The 15,767-nt window shown below is 40.3% G+C and overlaps 1 protein-coding gene across 16 annotated transcripts in view; it reads right to left on the bottom strand.

The window, feature by feature from the left end:
• Positions 1-15,767, bottom strand: part of SYNJ1 (synaptojanin 1) — a 90,949-nt gene that overhangs the window by 53,426 nt on the left and 21,756 nt on the right. For all 16 annotated transcript variants that reach the window (XM_027534827.1, XM_027536290.1, XM_027536203.1 and 13 more), the window contains 5 exons: positions 11,709-11,795; positions 9,581-9,848; positions 5,895-6,120; positions 5,105-5,188; positions 944-1,005 (listed from right to left, as the gene is read on the bottom strand). In XM_027534827.1, the coding sequence (XP_027390628.1) occupies positions 944-1,005; positions 5,105-5,188; positions 5,895-6,120; positions 9,581-9,848; positions 11,709-11,795 (727 nt within the window). The remainder of the gene's footprint in view (positions 1-943; positions 1,006-5,104; positions 5,189-5,894; positions 6,121-9,580; positions 9,849-11,708; positions 11,796-15,767) is intronic.

Raw genomic sequence — 15,767 nt, 5'->3', positions numbered from 1 at the left:
GCATCAGAGTCTTTTCCAATGAGTCAACTCTTCGCATGAGGGGGCCAAAGTACTGGAGTTTCAGCTTTAGCATCATTCCTTCCAAAGAAATCCCAGGGCTGATCTCCTTCAGAATGGACTGGTTGGATCTCCTTGCAGTCCAAGGGACTCTCAAGAGTCTTCTCCAACACCACAGTTCAAAAGCATCAATTCTTCAGCACTCAGCCTTCTTCACAGTCCAACTTTCACATCCATACATGACCAGAGAAAAAACCATAGCCTTGACTAGACAGACTTTTGTTAGCAAAGTAATGTCTCTGCTTTTCAATATGCTATCTAGGTTGGTCATAACTTTCCTTCCAAGGAGTAAGCGTCTTTTAATTTCATGGCTGCAGTCACCATCTGCAGTGATTTTGGAGCCCAAAAAAATAAAGTCTGACACTGTTTCCACTGTTTCCCCATCTATTTCCCATGAAGTGATGAGACTGGATGCCATGATCTTTGTTTTCTGAATGTTGAGCTTTAAGCCAACTTTTTCACTCTCCACTTTCACTTTCATCAAGAGGCTTTTTAGTTCATGTAATTGATATATAAAACAAATATTGGCATTTTGCATTTTTTTTGCACTAGGTCTGAAATCCAGGACCTATTATATACCTACAACATATTTCAATCTGGACTAGTCAATTTCAAATGCCCAAGAGCTAGCTTCACGTAGCTAATAGCCACCATATTGGATAACACACCCATCAGAGGTAGTTTTAAGGCCAAGACATCAAGACCTACCCACTTACTGCCATCACTCCTAGAATTCCTAAGAGTGTCACTGTCTTCCACTTAAATCAGAGTCAAGAAGAAATTTTACTTAAGAGCCCAAAAGGTGAAATGAAGCAGTAAATACAACTAATCTCACTGCTTAGCAACATCAAAACTCACAGCAATATATAAAAGTCATCAGTCTTACCTGTCAAAAGCAGGTGCATTGGCTTCAAATCCCCTTGACATACGGACACGATGAGATCCCACCTAAGATAAGAAAAATATGCTTAATCGTACCAAAAGCCAACATGCAGACGAAAGAAATAGCATTGTTTACTCTATGTAATAATTCATTTGCTAAGCACACAGTAGTAAGCTCAGTAATTGTCATTTGTGATATTCTCTTAAAAAAATAAGTTCTAGGGGTTTCTCCTTTTTATCTTTTAAAATACAACCTCATTAAAAAAAAAAAAAACTAGAAGTTAGAGCATTATGCAACACTGGTAAACTGGTAAACTGTAAAAACAGGAATTTTTATTTATGTAAGATATTTTTAAGAGTGCTTTCATATACATTACCTTGTCTTACGTTCTAAATATGTGCCCTTTGTAAGTCAACAGATATTGTCATTCGTGCAACAAAAGAACAAACCCAGTCAAGTGAAGAAACCTGTCCTCTTACAGCAACATCATTCATTCCGAAAAATGATTCCCATGACAGTACAGGCCTCCTGACCAAAACATCTACTCTTTCAGACTGCCGACAAGTGCAATGGCTACATATTTTTTTTCTCTGTTATGCTAAATACCCTATTCACTCCACTCTCACCCAAAGATCCCATAACCATTCCTGGAAAAAGACTTTCCAAGTCAATCTCTCAGGCACACAACTAAAACAACAGCATATTTTGAAATTTGGGTTATAAGAATTAAACAAGATGGAAAATAACTACCTACTGTGCGTTGCTACAGTTTTTCTTTTCTCATATAGGAAAAGTGGGAGAGAGATGAGGCAGAATCAAGAGATACAAAAGATGCCAAGAAGAAATACAACAGTGAGACCAGATTATTTCCCTGAGTTTCACTTGTAAATACCTCCCTGAGACTGTGGGCCCAAGGTTCCCCAGAATTCATCCTGGCTCATCTGTGAATAATGTGACTTTAAAGGTGGCATGGAGGAGAAGTGCCAGATCAGTCATGCAATTGGACAAATAAAACCAGAAAATAAGCTCTAAATGCTCATCCATGTCCCAAACTGAATTAACAGTATTATCATTCATTCAGCATTCCCTCTCCTGCCGAGATGACTGAATGACTGTCCTGAGAAATCAGTGGACTCTCTTTAGAGCTTTTCCTTCTTAGTAAGAAACTGATTAGCCAAATGTCACATCTTTATTTCATTTTACTTTTAGTACACAATAGACTGTATAAAATCTTAAGCTTTGAAAGGTGTGTGCTCCAAGACACGTTTGTGCATTTTAGGCGGCAGAAACGTCAGACAAAGTTCATACTTTTTCTCTGGAGTCATCTCAGGTAGTTGCCCTCTAACTCTCTAAAAGTCCAATACTTTGCATTTTGTTTATTCATTAACATTCATCTTGCACTAGTACTCTTAACTGTCAAGAAGGTGAAAAAAAATACAAGCTTTCTCATATTTGTTTTTTGGTAATGGCTGTAGTTGTTCCCTATTACTTGCTCCCCAACACATATATAAAACTACCTACAATTCACAATTCTTACAGCAATACGTTGGTTAGACAACAGAAAGATGGGAGGAGACCAGTTAGAAATCTGAGAATCTTTCAGGCAAGAAAAAACTATGAAGACCTTAACCAAGATGACAGAAGTGGGAATGAAAAGAAAAGTCCAAGACCTCAGACAGCACTGGGATTAAGCATCACAGGGCTGCCTTGCTTGGCTCAGGGTTGGCCGCTGGAGCAGGCAGTCTGGATGCGCTGCAAAAGCAGCTGAGCAGGATCCACTACCGCCAAGCTCTCTAATCTGAGTGGTGGGGTACCTGGTTGAAATGCAGATTCCTTGGCCCTACTCCAACAAATTCTACTTCAGTTGATGGGAAGTTGAGGCCATGAATCTGCATTTTAAAATCACTCTCAAAGATTCCTTTAAAATAGCTCAAGAACCTGAGAAGAATGTATCATGGAGGAAAAGAGAGAGAACAAGGGACAACTGCCAAGGAAGGACTCACTGTCCGTGACCACTGAAGTGAAACAGCTCACTAAGTGACTAACTTGAAGGAGCCCTGAAAATAAATTCCAGCCCTAAGAACACTCAGGACACCCAACAACCGCTTGAAGTCAAAAATGAACTTAGGGCCTTGGTATTTTTATTTCAAAAAGTCAGTATCTATTATTTTCATTCCTCTATTAACTGCTCTTTTAGAGTGGTGGGGAAAATGATAAAAGATACTCATGAAACTAATCCATCTCTGGTCAAAGAAAGGTTGGCTTTAAAAACTACTAAGCTAAATACCTCAGAACCACTGACCCAACCCTCAACCCAACCCAAGATGACAGGCCAGCTCAGTGATGATTTGGCAGAACTGTTGGACTGTCTTGAGGTCTCAAAAATTACTATCTCTATCAAGAAAGGCACAATTTTCAAATCTACAGTTGTCGGCCCATAATCAAATGACATTATCCAGTCAGATTATCTGTGTGGACAGGCCACAGAACAAAGAAGGACGTCGAAAGGAAGTCCCATCCAAGGAGGATCCCTCCATGTAACTACTCAGGACCCAACATTACTGAATAATCAAACACTGTAATTCTGAACTTAAGAAAATAACACAGAAAGCAGTAAAACAGAGGGCCTATAAATAGACTAGAAGAATCTCTTACACTAGCCTGTCTCTAAACCAAAAGCGTTTACCTCCCATCAAAGCAGGGTTTTAGAAATTTCTTAGAGCAAATATTCCAAACACCCTTCTCTGGTCACAAAAATAGAAATGGGGTAGGGTTGGTATTCTTTCCTAAGGGAGACACAGGAAGAAATATATCTATATAAGTTACGCCAAAATGCCAAAGATGAAACCCACATGACTCAAACTGGTGTTGACAAGAACTCAAGAATTTTAGCAAAGCAGCACCAGTGTTAATCCTTGTTAATTCTTAGCCTGTCTTGAATAAACTCCCTTATTGAAAAGATTCAAGTGGTGTGCAATTTTTCTCCACAATAACCATCCTAGAGTGTAAGAGAGACCCAGCTGTGAACTAAATGAAAGTAAATGAAGGCAAAATTTTCTTTTTCCTGTATATTTTTTTCAATAGTATAGACTGAGGCACAGAATTTACTAGGCAGTATATATCAGAAGCCCAAAATGAATGTAACTTATACTTTAGGGACTAAACATGTTTGAATAAAAATAAAATGCAAAATCACACTAGTATGGGCAATCCAATATTATGAACTAACGTGAAAAAAACATCTTACATTTTAAAGATTAGACATTTACTAAACAAAAGGAAAGTTTGGGGGGGAAAAGATCAGAAAGCAAAACAGAGAACAATGTTCAAGATGACAAGTCCCAAGTCATTACAAACTGCAAAGTAAAATTTCATCAGCAGATATGTTCCTCTTTTTTTTTTGGCCACACTGCATGGCTTGCAGAATCTTAGTTCCCCTACCAGGGATCTAGCCTGGGCCCTCAGTAGTGAAAGTATGGAGTCCTAACCACTGACTGCCATGCCAGGAAATTCCTAGATATATTAATAACAACAAACGTGCTCAGACATTCAGCTGTGTCCAACTCTTTGCAACCTCATGGACTGGGATTCTCCCCACAAGAATACTGGAGTGGGGTGCCATTTCAGCTAACCCTTACCTAGTTCTGGCGGTCAGAACTAGGTAAGGGTTGTAAGAAACTAAGAAGTAGGAACTACTAATATTACCATGTTACAGATAAGAAAATGGACACTAAGGGGTTAAATCACTTGCCTGAGATCACACAGCCTAGCAGTATAAGGATTCAAATTGAGAGGCTTAGTTTCAGAAGCTTTGTTTTAACTACTACATTTTTCTGCCTACAGATGCTAAATTGTTATATACGAAGATAGTAAATACAGAAACACTTTGAAAATCAACACGCCATGAAAACATTGAAATTTTAATATGAAATATGGGAGCTGCACTCCTATGGATATTTGAAAGAACACTGAAGGAAAGAATAACTAAGACAATTCCAGGATTTGTAAACAATTTCTGTATACTATTTATTTATAAATCCAGGTAACATTATTAGACTGAGTAACAAAATTATCCGAGGAACTAATAAGCTAACCTGAAAGTTTAAAAAAATATGAAAAGTTCTGAAGAGAAAAAGAAAGAAAACTAAATGTCAAAACACATACCTGCAATCCTGGCTGCTCCCAGAACAATGGGACAGATCCCCGGATTTGTATGAAGGAAGAAACAGAGTCATCTAAGTACACAACCTACAGAGAAAAATACTGGGTAAAATACTTCCACAAAGTTGTTACCTCTACATCAGAAGACAAATCTACTAACAGTTATATCTCTTGACCAGTCTCTCATAAACAAATTATCCTAACAAAATAGTCAAAATAGGCCATAAATAAGCCGAATTTTTTTCAACTAGTGATAGTTCTACAAACATTAACCGATAGTGAAAATATAAGCATAAGCATTACAACTTTTAAAAAAGAAATTCCTTTTGAATTCATTTTGTTATTTTTCTTTAGCTTTTTCTAATTTTTAAAAACTAATCTGAAGACTTGAACTGGATTGAGGGCAAGGCCTGAATTTATAATTACATAGTTATAGCCAAAAATAATGTAACTTCTCCTTTCAGATGGTACACAACCTACCTTTAAGAGTTGAGTTTGACTTAATTTCATTAAAACCCACTTTTCTTAAGTTGTCTAGCTCTGTAACTGAAGATTTTCAATTCAATACTAAAACATAGGGCACTGATGATGTCATGCTGATTAGTAACAAACTGTTACTTACTCGAAGAGCCATACCTAAATAAGCTTGTTTTTGAGGATCCTTTCTTAAGGCTCACAAGTAGCCAAGAGCAACCATAAAATGGCATTACAGATGTCAAAATGAGTTCTGAATCAAATAAAAATCTGCTTTGCAATTGTTCTTTGTGATTAAGCAAGATAAAACACTATATACCTGTTCTGTTTCTACAAAATTGGCAACGTGACCATCATCATTTGTTCCCCGGACGTTAAACCTGGTCCCAGCTCGTTCACAGCTTAGTCTGGAAATGAGGCAAGCCTTTGCCTGTTTATGAGCAGCATAAATTGTTCTGATTTCTACTCCCCCACACATGAGGCGTAATAACCAGTCGTCACAATTCACACCGTAGTGCTTGAGATGCAAGTGCAAAGACTGATTCCTAACAGAAAAAGAAAGAACTGCATTAGCGTGATGAGCACTCCCCAACACGCTCCAGTATTCTTGCCTGGAAAATTCCATGGACATAGGAGCTTGATGGACTGCAGTCCATTGGGTCACAAAGAGTTGGATGTGACTGAGCGATGAGCACAGGCAGCACACTGCACAACACAACATGCATTCTAAGACAGCGCCCCTGGGACTTCAGAGGCGCCAGAGGGAAATCAACCCACTTACATTCATTGTGCCAGGGACTGGAGGATAGGGCTAGACAGAGAGACCCTTGGACGTGTGATCGGTGGGCCATGCAAAAGCAGCACATATTCTACGTTTTTAGAATTTGGGCCCCATTTGTTATGTCTTTCTTCATAATGTATTTACCACTTGTTCCAAAAGCGTTTCCACACCCAACTCCAGGGAATTCATATATATATGGATTTTCTTAAGGCTTGACTTTTATAAGGCTCCATTTTAATTAAATTTAAATAGTTACATGAGCTAGTAATTACCATATTAATGCCTGTCTAGGGTTTTCCCAGCGCTCCAAATACTTCTATACTCTAGGTAACAGAGAGGGCCTACTTTTCAATCCTTTTTAGGGCAGAGAGTTCTGTTTAAATGAACACACAGAAACCTGATGATCAGAAAACATATTAAAAGTGGAGTTGTCATGGCTAACGTTGGGATGGGGGCTGGGGACCTGCTACACTGGCCATCTTCACATCCCTCTGCTTGCCTCAGGGGCTCTGCTGGAACCACTGCTGCTGCTAAGCCGCTTCAGTCGTGTCCGACTCTGTGCGACCCCATAGACGGAAGCCCACCAGGCTCCCCCATCCCTGGGATTCTCTAGGCAAGAACACTGGAGTGGGTTGCCATTTCCTTCTCCAATGCATCAAAGTGAAAGGTGAAAGTGAAGTCGCTCAGTCGTGTCCGACTCTTCGCGACCCCATGGACTGAAGCCTACCAGGCTCCTCCGTCCATGGGATTTTCCAGGCAAGAGTACTGGAGTGGGTTGCCATTTCCTTCTCCAAAGGAAGGCTGGAGGTTGGAAACACAGGCCTCCAAAACGCCTCACCAAACCACCACCAAGTAAAATATGCTGTTGTGCAGAAAAACTTCCTCTCTGGGACTTGCAGATAATAAAGGCGCCTTACAAAAGGGAAGTTGCTAGAATATTGAAGCTTGGTTCTCTGAGTTTTCAAACTACCAGTTTAAGAGGAAATCTTAAGTGCTTTGCACTATCTTGTTTCTTAAAGAGGTATAAAAACAATGTGACAGCATTTTCTTGAAAGCTTAGAGTTGTTAAGAATCTACATCAATGCTGTTGGAGCAGTCTTTCCAGTCCCCACCACTTCAGGCTACGCTGCAGGGGACAGTAAACAGGTAGTGGCCACTTGTAATCCTGATAAACCAGATATAACCCCAGCCTCTCTTATCCACTGAAGAAAGCAGACTGGAAAGTCAGTGAGTAGTAGGCTTACTCTTGGGATAACGTTAAATCCGATGAATATTACTAATTTAAAAACGTGAGTTCAGTTTCCACACTTTACTTAATATCTACCTTGATCTGAACTGGCAAAGCTCAAACTGGCTGTGACCCAGTTCATCCAGATACCAAAGCTGAGGCCCAGATCATAGCAGAGGTAGGACAGACTGATTGTCCCCCATTTAAATAGCAGTGGGAGCCGTGTATTTGTTCAGATAGAATTTCTCCCTCTGCTGTCAGTTTTCGTTTTTCTTCACAGTCAATGCCTTGCTGTTTTAATTCTATTTAAGTTTACACTTGACTCTCAACTGGCAGCAGCCTCAAATCCCCAATGGATTAAAACTACATGGGCTTTTGGGATAGGTGTTTGCCACTCTCTGGCTACAGAACTTACTTGGCTGTATCTTGGGAAATATTTCTACAAAGCTGCAAGGGTTGGCATAATGAATTCTAAAAGCTTTCCTTTTTCTATGCAAAGTGAAGCTCCAGACTCTAATCCTTAGCAAAGCTTTAAAGACTATAAAGTGAGCAAAACTCACCTTTAGCATTTCAGCCTCCTCTTTGCTCAGCCTGTTTCCAGCTCATAAACCTCCTCAATCTGTTATCTAAATTGGCCCCCACTTCTACCCATAACTGAATGAAAAGATAAAAGAATTATTCCCACGGATTAAACTTTGTGATATTCTTAACTGCTGGCCATTTAGCCAATGCATCTGCATTTGCCTGGACTTGATTACGGCAGAGAAACTTTTCTCTCTCAATCTAAGAAATGTGGGGTTAGAAAGAGCAGAGGGAAGAAAGGTAAGGAGAGCTGCCCTAAGACCAGCTGCAACGCCATCAGCTTCTTCAGAAACATCAGTGTCTCTTCCATCAGAGAAGTGCCGGGTTGACATGAGCAGATGGGACTGCCGACTCATCTCTCCTATGCCCTCCCTTCCCCACCGCCATCCTTTCGCCCTCCGCTAGGCTCCAAGTCTCCAGATACAGCGCTCCAAAGCCCCTTTTCCCTCTGCCTTCTTGGCTCCCCAATGCCACTCTGGGCCAAGACACTTCTATGGGAGCTACAAGCTACCAAGTTATTGCTCTAAATGTAGTTTCCAGTCCTAGCATTGCTGACTTTGAGCCCTCTGATCCCCAGGGCCTTTCTCCAGGACCATTCAGGCAGATAGTGGAAGTGGGAGAGAGAGAAAGTATACAGTGGGGAACCCCCGAGTCTGAATTACTGAGGGAAGCTGTGAGCATAGTCCTGGACTTTGGCCTTATAACGTAAGTAAACAACTGAAATACAATTTGTCCATTGTGTTAAGGAAAAAAGTCAACAGCAATGCTGACTGTGGACAAGAGAACGACTATACTGGAAATCTGGTCTGTTCCAATAAAGCGATACCAATTACAGTCATGTGGGTCCTGCTGCCCCATTAACGCATACTTACCATACAGCACCTTCATGCATAATCCCGAAATATGTGGCAGTTACCTACTTAAGTCCCATTTTATTACAGTACTAAACTTGATTCCAGCATACTACTTCCCTGTAGTCGGCTGCTCTTGAATAAAAAAAAAATCATTTACTTACAACCTTCCAATTAAAACAATAAGGGAATGTAGGCTTAGAAAGGCAAATGTGGCCAGAGATGAGATCTCAAACTAAGAACCATACATATGAATAACACAATTCTATTATGATTAATTCCTTCCTGATTTAAAAATAAATATTTTAAATATATGTCTGCAATGGAAGGTCTGTCTAGATCAGGAAGAGTAAATGGGTTTCACGTCACAGGACTACTTTAATAAAACGATGGCAGATATCTGCTATGCTCCACTGAGGATCCCGCAACAGTAAAGAGTGGTGTGCTCAACTGGCCGTGCCCACCGTTGCCCACTCTAGAAATAACTGTTATGCCTTCCATGTTCCAGCTCACCAGTGGCTGCACTGCACGTGATCACAAGGGAAAACGTAATACAAACTCACCAGAAAAATCTATTGTCAGTTGTGTGTTCTTGCAAGCTACGGTGGGCATTAAGACTCAGATCCAAACTGACTCCGGATGCAGACCATGCAAAATAAAAGTTTCCTGAATTTAAAACTTTTCGCACTTCCGAAATGCGATCCTCATCCGAAGAATCAACTCGCAGTGATATAAATTCAGTGGAAGTAACTCGGAAAACTTCAGATTCTTGAATTTTTCCAACAGACATACATCCAGTGACTAGGACCAGATAATGTAACATAATATCACCTGCAAAAACCAAAGACTTAATGGGATGGGAAGTGCCAATATTCTACAAGCTATTCAAAATTTCTTCCAACTTTCTTCTAGTGTCTCTGTCTTTTAAAATCTGACAGTGTGGTTATTTTAAATTTATCATAGACACATTTAAGTTCACAACAAGATTTTGGCAGAAGTTGGGAGAAAAAATCCTTGTTAAATACATTTAGTATGATGAAGCATTTAAACATTAACAGAATAATCTTACATTTATGAAATTATTCCTCTACTTAAAAGTATGTGAGATTTATCAAATTTTTAAAATGTAGGTGTTATCTTCCCTACCTTTCCTTTATGATTGTAAGAAGTTCAGACAAGACAATGAATTGAGAGTTTTTCATAAACAGTAAGGTTGAAAAAATGGCATTTAAATGTGAACTGCTGCTGCTGTTGCTGCTATGTGAAGAAAAAGTCTTTGGTAACAATTTATAAAGTGATTTGGCTGACAAAAACTTTCATAGCAATTTTTTTCATCTAATTTTGACAAAAATCCTGTGCAGTGAGTATGAAGGTGGAATTCAGCAGTGGTATACTTTGAGCATGTGGGGGCTTGACATAGGCAGAAGTGCCCTGCATCTTGGCTTCTCCACTACTTATTACATCAACCAACTTCATGTGTTAACATATGCAACATGAGATATCCTGCCTTTAGAAAATAAGATTAAGGGACTTCCCTGGCGGTCCAATGGTTAAGACTCTGCTTCCAATGCAGGGATCCAAGTTTGATCCTTGGTCAGGGAACTAAGATCCCACCTGCCATGAGGGGTGGCCAAAAAATAAATAAAAAAAGAAAATGAGATTAAAGCAAATCTCATTGGACTGTGAGGATGATCCAGGGCAATACTAGTTAAGTGCTCCCAGGTGGCACAGTGATAAAGAATCTGCCTGCCAATGCAGGAGATGCAAGAGAATCAGGTTTGACCCCTGAGTCGGGAAGATACCCTGGAGGAGGAAATGGCAAGCCACTCCAGTGTTCTTGCCTGAAATCCTATGGACACTAGAGCCTGGTGGGCTTCAGTCCACATGGTCACAAAGAGTCGGACATGACTGAGTGAGTGAGCACGCACGCACACACAGTGCTTTACGTGTGACAGACTCATAACGAATGGCATATCTCCATTTGACAAGACCAGTGCTCCTCAAAGTACTATCCATGGACTAGTTCAGTTACCAGTTTAGTGAGAACAGGTGCTTGCTCCAGAAGAGAAAACTGCCTCACTAAGTTCTCTATTTGGTTTAGCTGACTTCTTTTTTTTTCTCCACAGTAAGACTTTATCAATGAAGGAAGCCATGTGTTGATTTGCATGACCGCACCAGCTTCTTTTCTCATCCAGACCACTAACAAAACAGTTCATGGAGTGTAACCTGTCCGTGGGCCACACTCTGAGTCACACTGTTGTAGAACTGGTGATCACAAATGTTACTTTGCAGCCCATGATGACACTGAATGGCATACAGGCTCAAGCTGAGATGTTTTGAGTAGAAAACAGGTATCTTTTCCACCACAAACCAGGGGAAACAGTGTGTGGTTCTAAGACATCTTTCCTTAAGTGCACTGAAGCAAGAAAAAAAAAAGGGGGCAATGCCCTTATTTTTCTCTTCTAACAATGTTACTATCTCTTAAAGTGTTCAGACAGGATGCTGTCTCTGGAATTTAGAATCATGAGAGCATGAGCATGTAGCATGGCTTTTCAGGCAACAACCATCTCAAGGTTAAGAGATGATTATACTCACAGATCAAATACAGAGTCTATGAAATAATGTCTATCAAATCTTCAAAGTTACAAAAACAGAAATGAAAAAACAGATTGAATTATATTGAATACTTACCAAGATTTAATCGTAAAACACCTAAAAGTCCATAGGCATCTAGAACTTTGGAGTATGTACCCTTGATTGCCTCTTTTTCTGCTGATGCTACAAAAAAAAAAAAAAGCTTCAGTATAAGAAAAAGGACCTGAAACACCAGATTCGCTTTAGCTATAAAGCCAGAGTTTCAACCAAAAATCTAAAGTCTGAATCTAAGTCTGATATTCTTAACATAAATGTACTGCATAAAATCTTTTTTTGAACCAGTAACTTTAATAGTTTTTCCCAAAGAAGTAACAAGTTATTCCAGCACCATCAATTCATGAATCCATCCTCGCCTAATGATCCTGAAGTACTTACTATCTTTAATAATATTCCTATCTTTTGGAGGTTGCTTTTGAATTTTCTTCGCTGTCCCCCTGATCTGTTTAGCTAATCTTAATACCAGGAACACACTGCGTCCTGATATCCCTACGGGACAACACCCAACCCCTTAACAAAGACTCTTCCAGACTTTAGCCTCAACCCACCGTTTCTGCTTCAGTCCTCATTGCTCCCCTTCCCTCCACAGCCCATGCACCTTATGCCCCAGTCACATGAGACGCTCACTGTTGCCCAAACACACTTTCTACATCTCTGTGCCTTTGCACAGTGATCTGGCTTTCTGCCTGCAAGGCTTGACCCAACTTTTGCCTCTGGCCAAAACTGAACTCACCTTAGAAAAACAAAGACATAAAGTCACTTTCTTGAAACCTTTATTTATCTAAGCACAAGAATTTCACAGAGCTCCCTCTTCATGTTGCCAAAACATTTAAAATATATTCATCACTTGTCTTTCTCATTAGCCAACCTGTTCCCTGAAGGTGGAACTCTTGTCTTATTCATTCTTTAATCGTTGACACTTAGAACAGAGCTTGACGCATGGAAGACTACTAACGCTTAAATTATGAAAGTTAATGGTAATGCTTGACCACATGAGTCAAGCACAGGGACAGGGAAATTGTCAGTCTGGCCTTCGTCTGGATTTATTTCTTCTGCTATGAAGTTAATGTCATCCACTAATGAATACAACCTACAGAACAATTTCCCTTAGACAGGCTGTGATGGTCATTCTATTGAGAAAAAACAAAAACAAATCCTGAAGCTTTAAAGGAAAACCTTCCGAGTTCTTAGCAAACACACTTATTGAAAACTGGACACAGAACCAAAGAAACATAAACCACAGCTAGTATCTCAATGTACAATAGCAAATATGACCTTCTAAGGCCTACAAATCTGGAAAGACAGGAGCCTCTTTTTCATTCCATCCTTTCCTTTCCAGTTCTTTCCTTCTTCACTGCCCTCCCTAATCCACAGCCTACCCCACAGCTCCCAGTTCACCTCTTAGATGACTGGCTCACTCCTTATTTATCTCTTATCTCTTGTACTTTTCCCTTCTCTCATTTCTCAAAGATTTGCACATAAAATACAGTATATTACAAAGTCTAATAAATATTCTAATAAATTACATTCTGATACAGAATCACAGTATTGAATATGTTTTGACAATATGCATGTGTTCCACCTTACAAACGCTTGTAAGCAGATTCTTACAGTCTTCTCTGTTGATCTCTATTGCCAACAAAACGGCCATAGTCTCAGTCTACTGCTTTGCCTAATATCCCATAGTATTCTGCATTAAAGCTCTTTCCTTTGTCTCGAAGCTCGTCTCCAGGGTTCTCCAGACAGCTCATCTTCCCTGCCTGCCTCACCTCTTTTCAGACCACTGACTTTTAGACTTCTTCCTGATTATCCCACTTCTGCTGTCGAATGAGCTGTGCTCTGCTAGTTGGCAGCAGAGGCTAAGACTGAACGGTGGTCCAGTGGCTAAGACTCCTAAGCTCCCAATGCAGAGGGCCGGCATTCGATTCCTGGTCAGAGAACTAGATCCCACGTGGGGCAACCAGAAGTTCACGTGCCGCAACTAAAGATCTGGAATGCTGCAACTAAGACCCCATGCAGCCAAATAAATAAATAAATATTAAAAAAAGACTGAGTCACTCACTCAGCCACCTGATGATGTCACACTTCTTTAGCATGCTCTTTACTGCGGTGGGCCTTTATTTTTATCAAACCACCTGTATGAAGTTAGGGAGTGAGGACGATTTCACCAAGCCATTAAAGTTATGGCGATGTGAATTTCATTCTTCATTCCTAGAGTTCCTATCATTATTATTTGTTACACTATATATTTATAGAAGTTACTCCTAACATTCAATGACAAGGAACAGAGTTAGAAAATGCTGCTGCTGCTAAGTCACTTCAGTCGTGTCCGACTCTGTATGACCCCATAGACAGCAGCCCACCAGGCTCCCCGCTCCCTGGGATTCTCCAGGCAAGAACACTGGAGTGGGTTGCCATTTCCTTCTCCAATGCATGAAAGTGAAAAGTGAAAGGGAAGTCGCTCAGTCGTGTCCGACTCTTAGTGACCCCATGGACTGCAGCCTACCAGGCTCCTCCGTCCATGGGATTTTCCAGGCAAGAGTACTGGAGTGGGGTGCCATCGCCTTCTCCAAGTTAGAAAATATCACAACACAATTTTTAATTTTAAAGTAATAGAGGAACCCCTTCTCCCACATCTTGCCTTGTAAGTACAAAATGTACAAAAGCAAACCTTAGAGAGGCTTGTTATCTCTCTGATGATAGAAGGCATGGTTTCCAGGGCAAATTCTATTCTAGAGTTTACACGTTATATGCATTTCAAACACTACCACTAGTACAGTAATATAGAAATTACCAGATATATCTATCAGTTTTAGCACCAACCATTTAGGTTCAAATACCAGTAATAGGGTTAAAAAGAAAATATATTTTTAGTGTTAAGTTGTCACTTTCCCTCTGGAGAAGGAAATGGCCACCCACTTCAGTATTTTTGCCTGGAAAGTCGCATGGACACAGGAGCCTGGTAGGCTATAGTTCATGGGGTCGCAAAGAGTCAGACATGCCTAAGCAACTAACATACACCTTCCCTTAGAAAAGACAAAGTCATTTTATAACTTAAATTACCATGCAACAAAATCTTCTCTCTTCTAATAATGCATAATAATTACCTTTTCAATAACTGTGCTCCAAATATATGAATCTACCATGTTTTTCAGGCCCAAAGAAGACCCATCTATTAGACTGTCACCTGATTCAAACAGGTGAACAAATGTCATACTGTTTAGTTATTTGTGCTTTTGTATTATATTCTGAGACTCAGGGAACAGGACACACACACAAACATACACAATTTAAATTAAAGTGTATATTCTTAACTAAAATAATGCTAAAGGAAAGAAAAATGATTCAAAGAATAGATGAGATGTCATTTTCCCTGCCAGGAATTTTTTGGTTTCTTCTCAAAATATTAAATGAAATTTTAAATTATTTTTTAGAGTGACAAATATTTGACAGGAGGGAACAGGCTTAGGGAGGTTACTAATTTACTACCCTGGCTACACTCCAACAGTCAGAGAAGGCAGCTTCTTGAGGGAAGCGGCTTTGTCTAATCCACTGGCCTGTCCCCGGTGGGCTAGCTCAGTGCCTGGCACCCAGGAGGAGTTCAGTAATTTATGTTCAGTGAACTGGTGAAGGCGATTTCAGAACCATATGAACATTTACCTCTAGATCCTTCCAATTTTATAAAAGAAAACCTAGTGTTTCCTTCTTAAATATCTTTACTCTAAAGGACAGTAGATGATTAACTGTTGTTTCATTTATGCTTCAAAGGTGTGGGGTAGAATGGAAGGAGGTCCTTCGCAGGCTGTGAGTCCAGGGAGAGTAAGAAGGTGTCCCTGCTCATGGAGTTGAAGCCACAGGTGGGGAAAGAAAGACTCCATTTGAGGGGAGGGGCAGCGGGCAGGAGGTGATGAAGTCTGAGCGGAGTAAGAAGGGTGGTGTCCACCCAGGAATGGTGGGAATGGCCTGCAAAAGGATGCTGGAGCTTGAAAGAGTAGAGAAGGCACGGTGCGTTGGACGGAGGCTCCAAGCAGGGTGCTAGAGCCCCAGTGGGGCAAGGAAGCCACCCGTGGGGTGGATGAGGCTGTAGTGGCAACAGGA

This window comes from Bos indicus x Bos taurus, chromosome 1, assembly GCF_003369695.1.
Source record: "Bos indicus x Bos taurus breed Angus x Brahman F1 hybrid chromosome 1, Bos_hybrid_MaternalHap_v2.0, whole genome shotgun sequence".
NCBI lineage: Eukaryota > Metazoa > Chordata > Mammalia > Artiodactyla > Bovidae > Bos > Bos indicus x Bos taurus.
The sequence above is the reverse complement of the archived record's forward strand: the minus strand, read 5'-3'. Positions and strand labels throughout refer to the sequence as shown.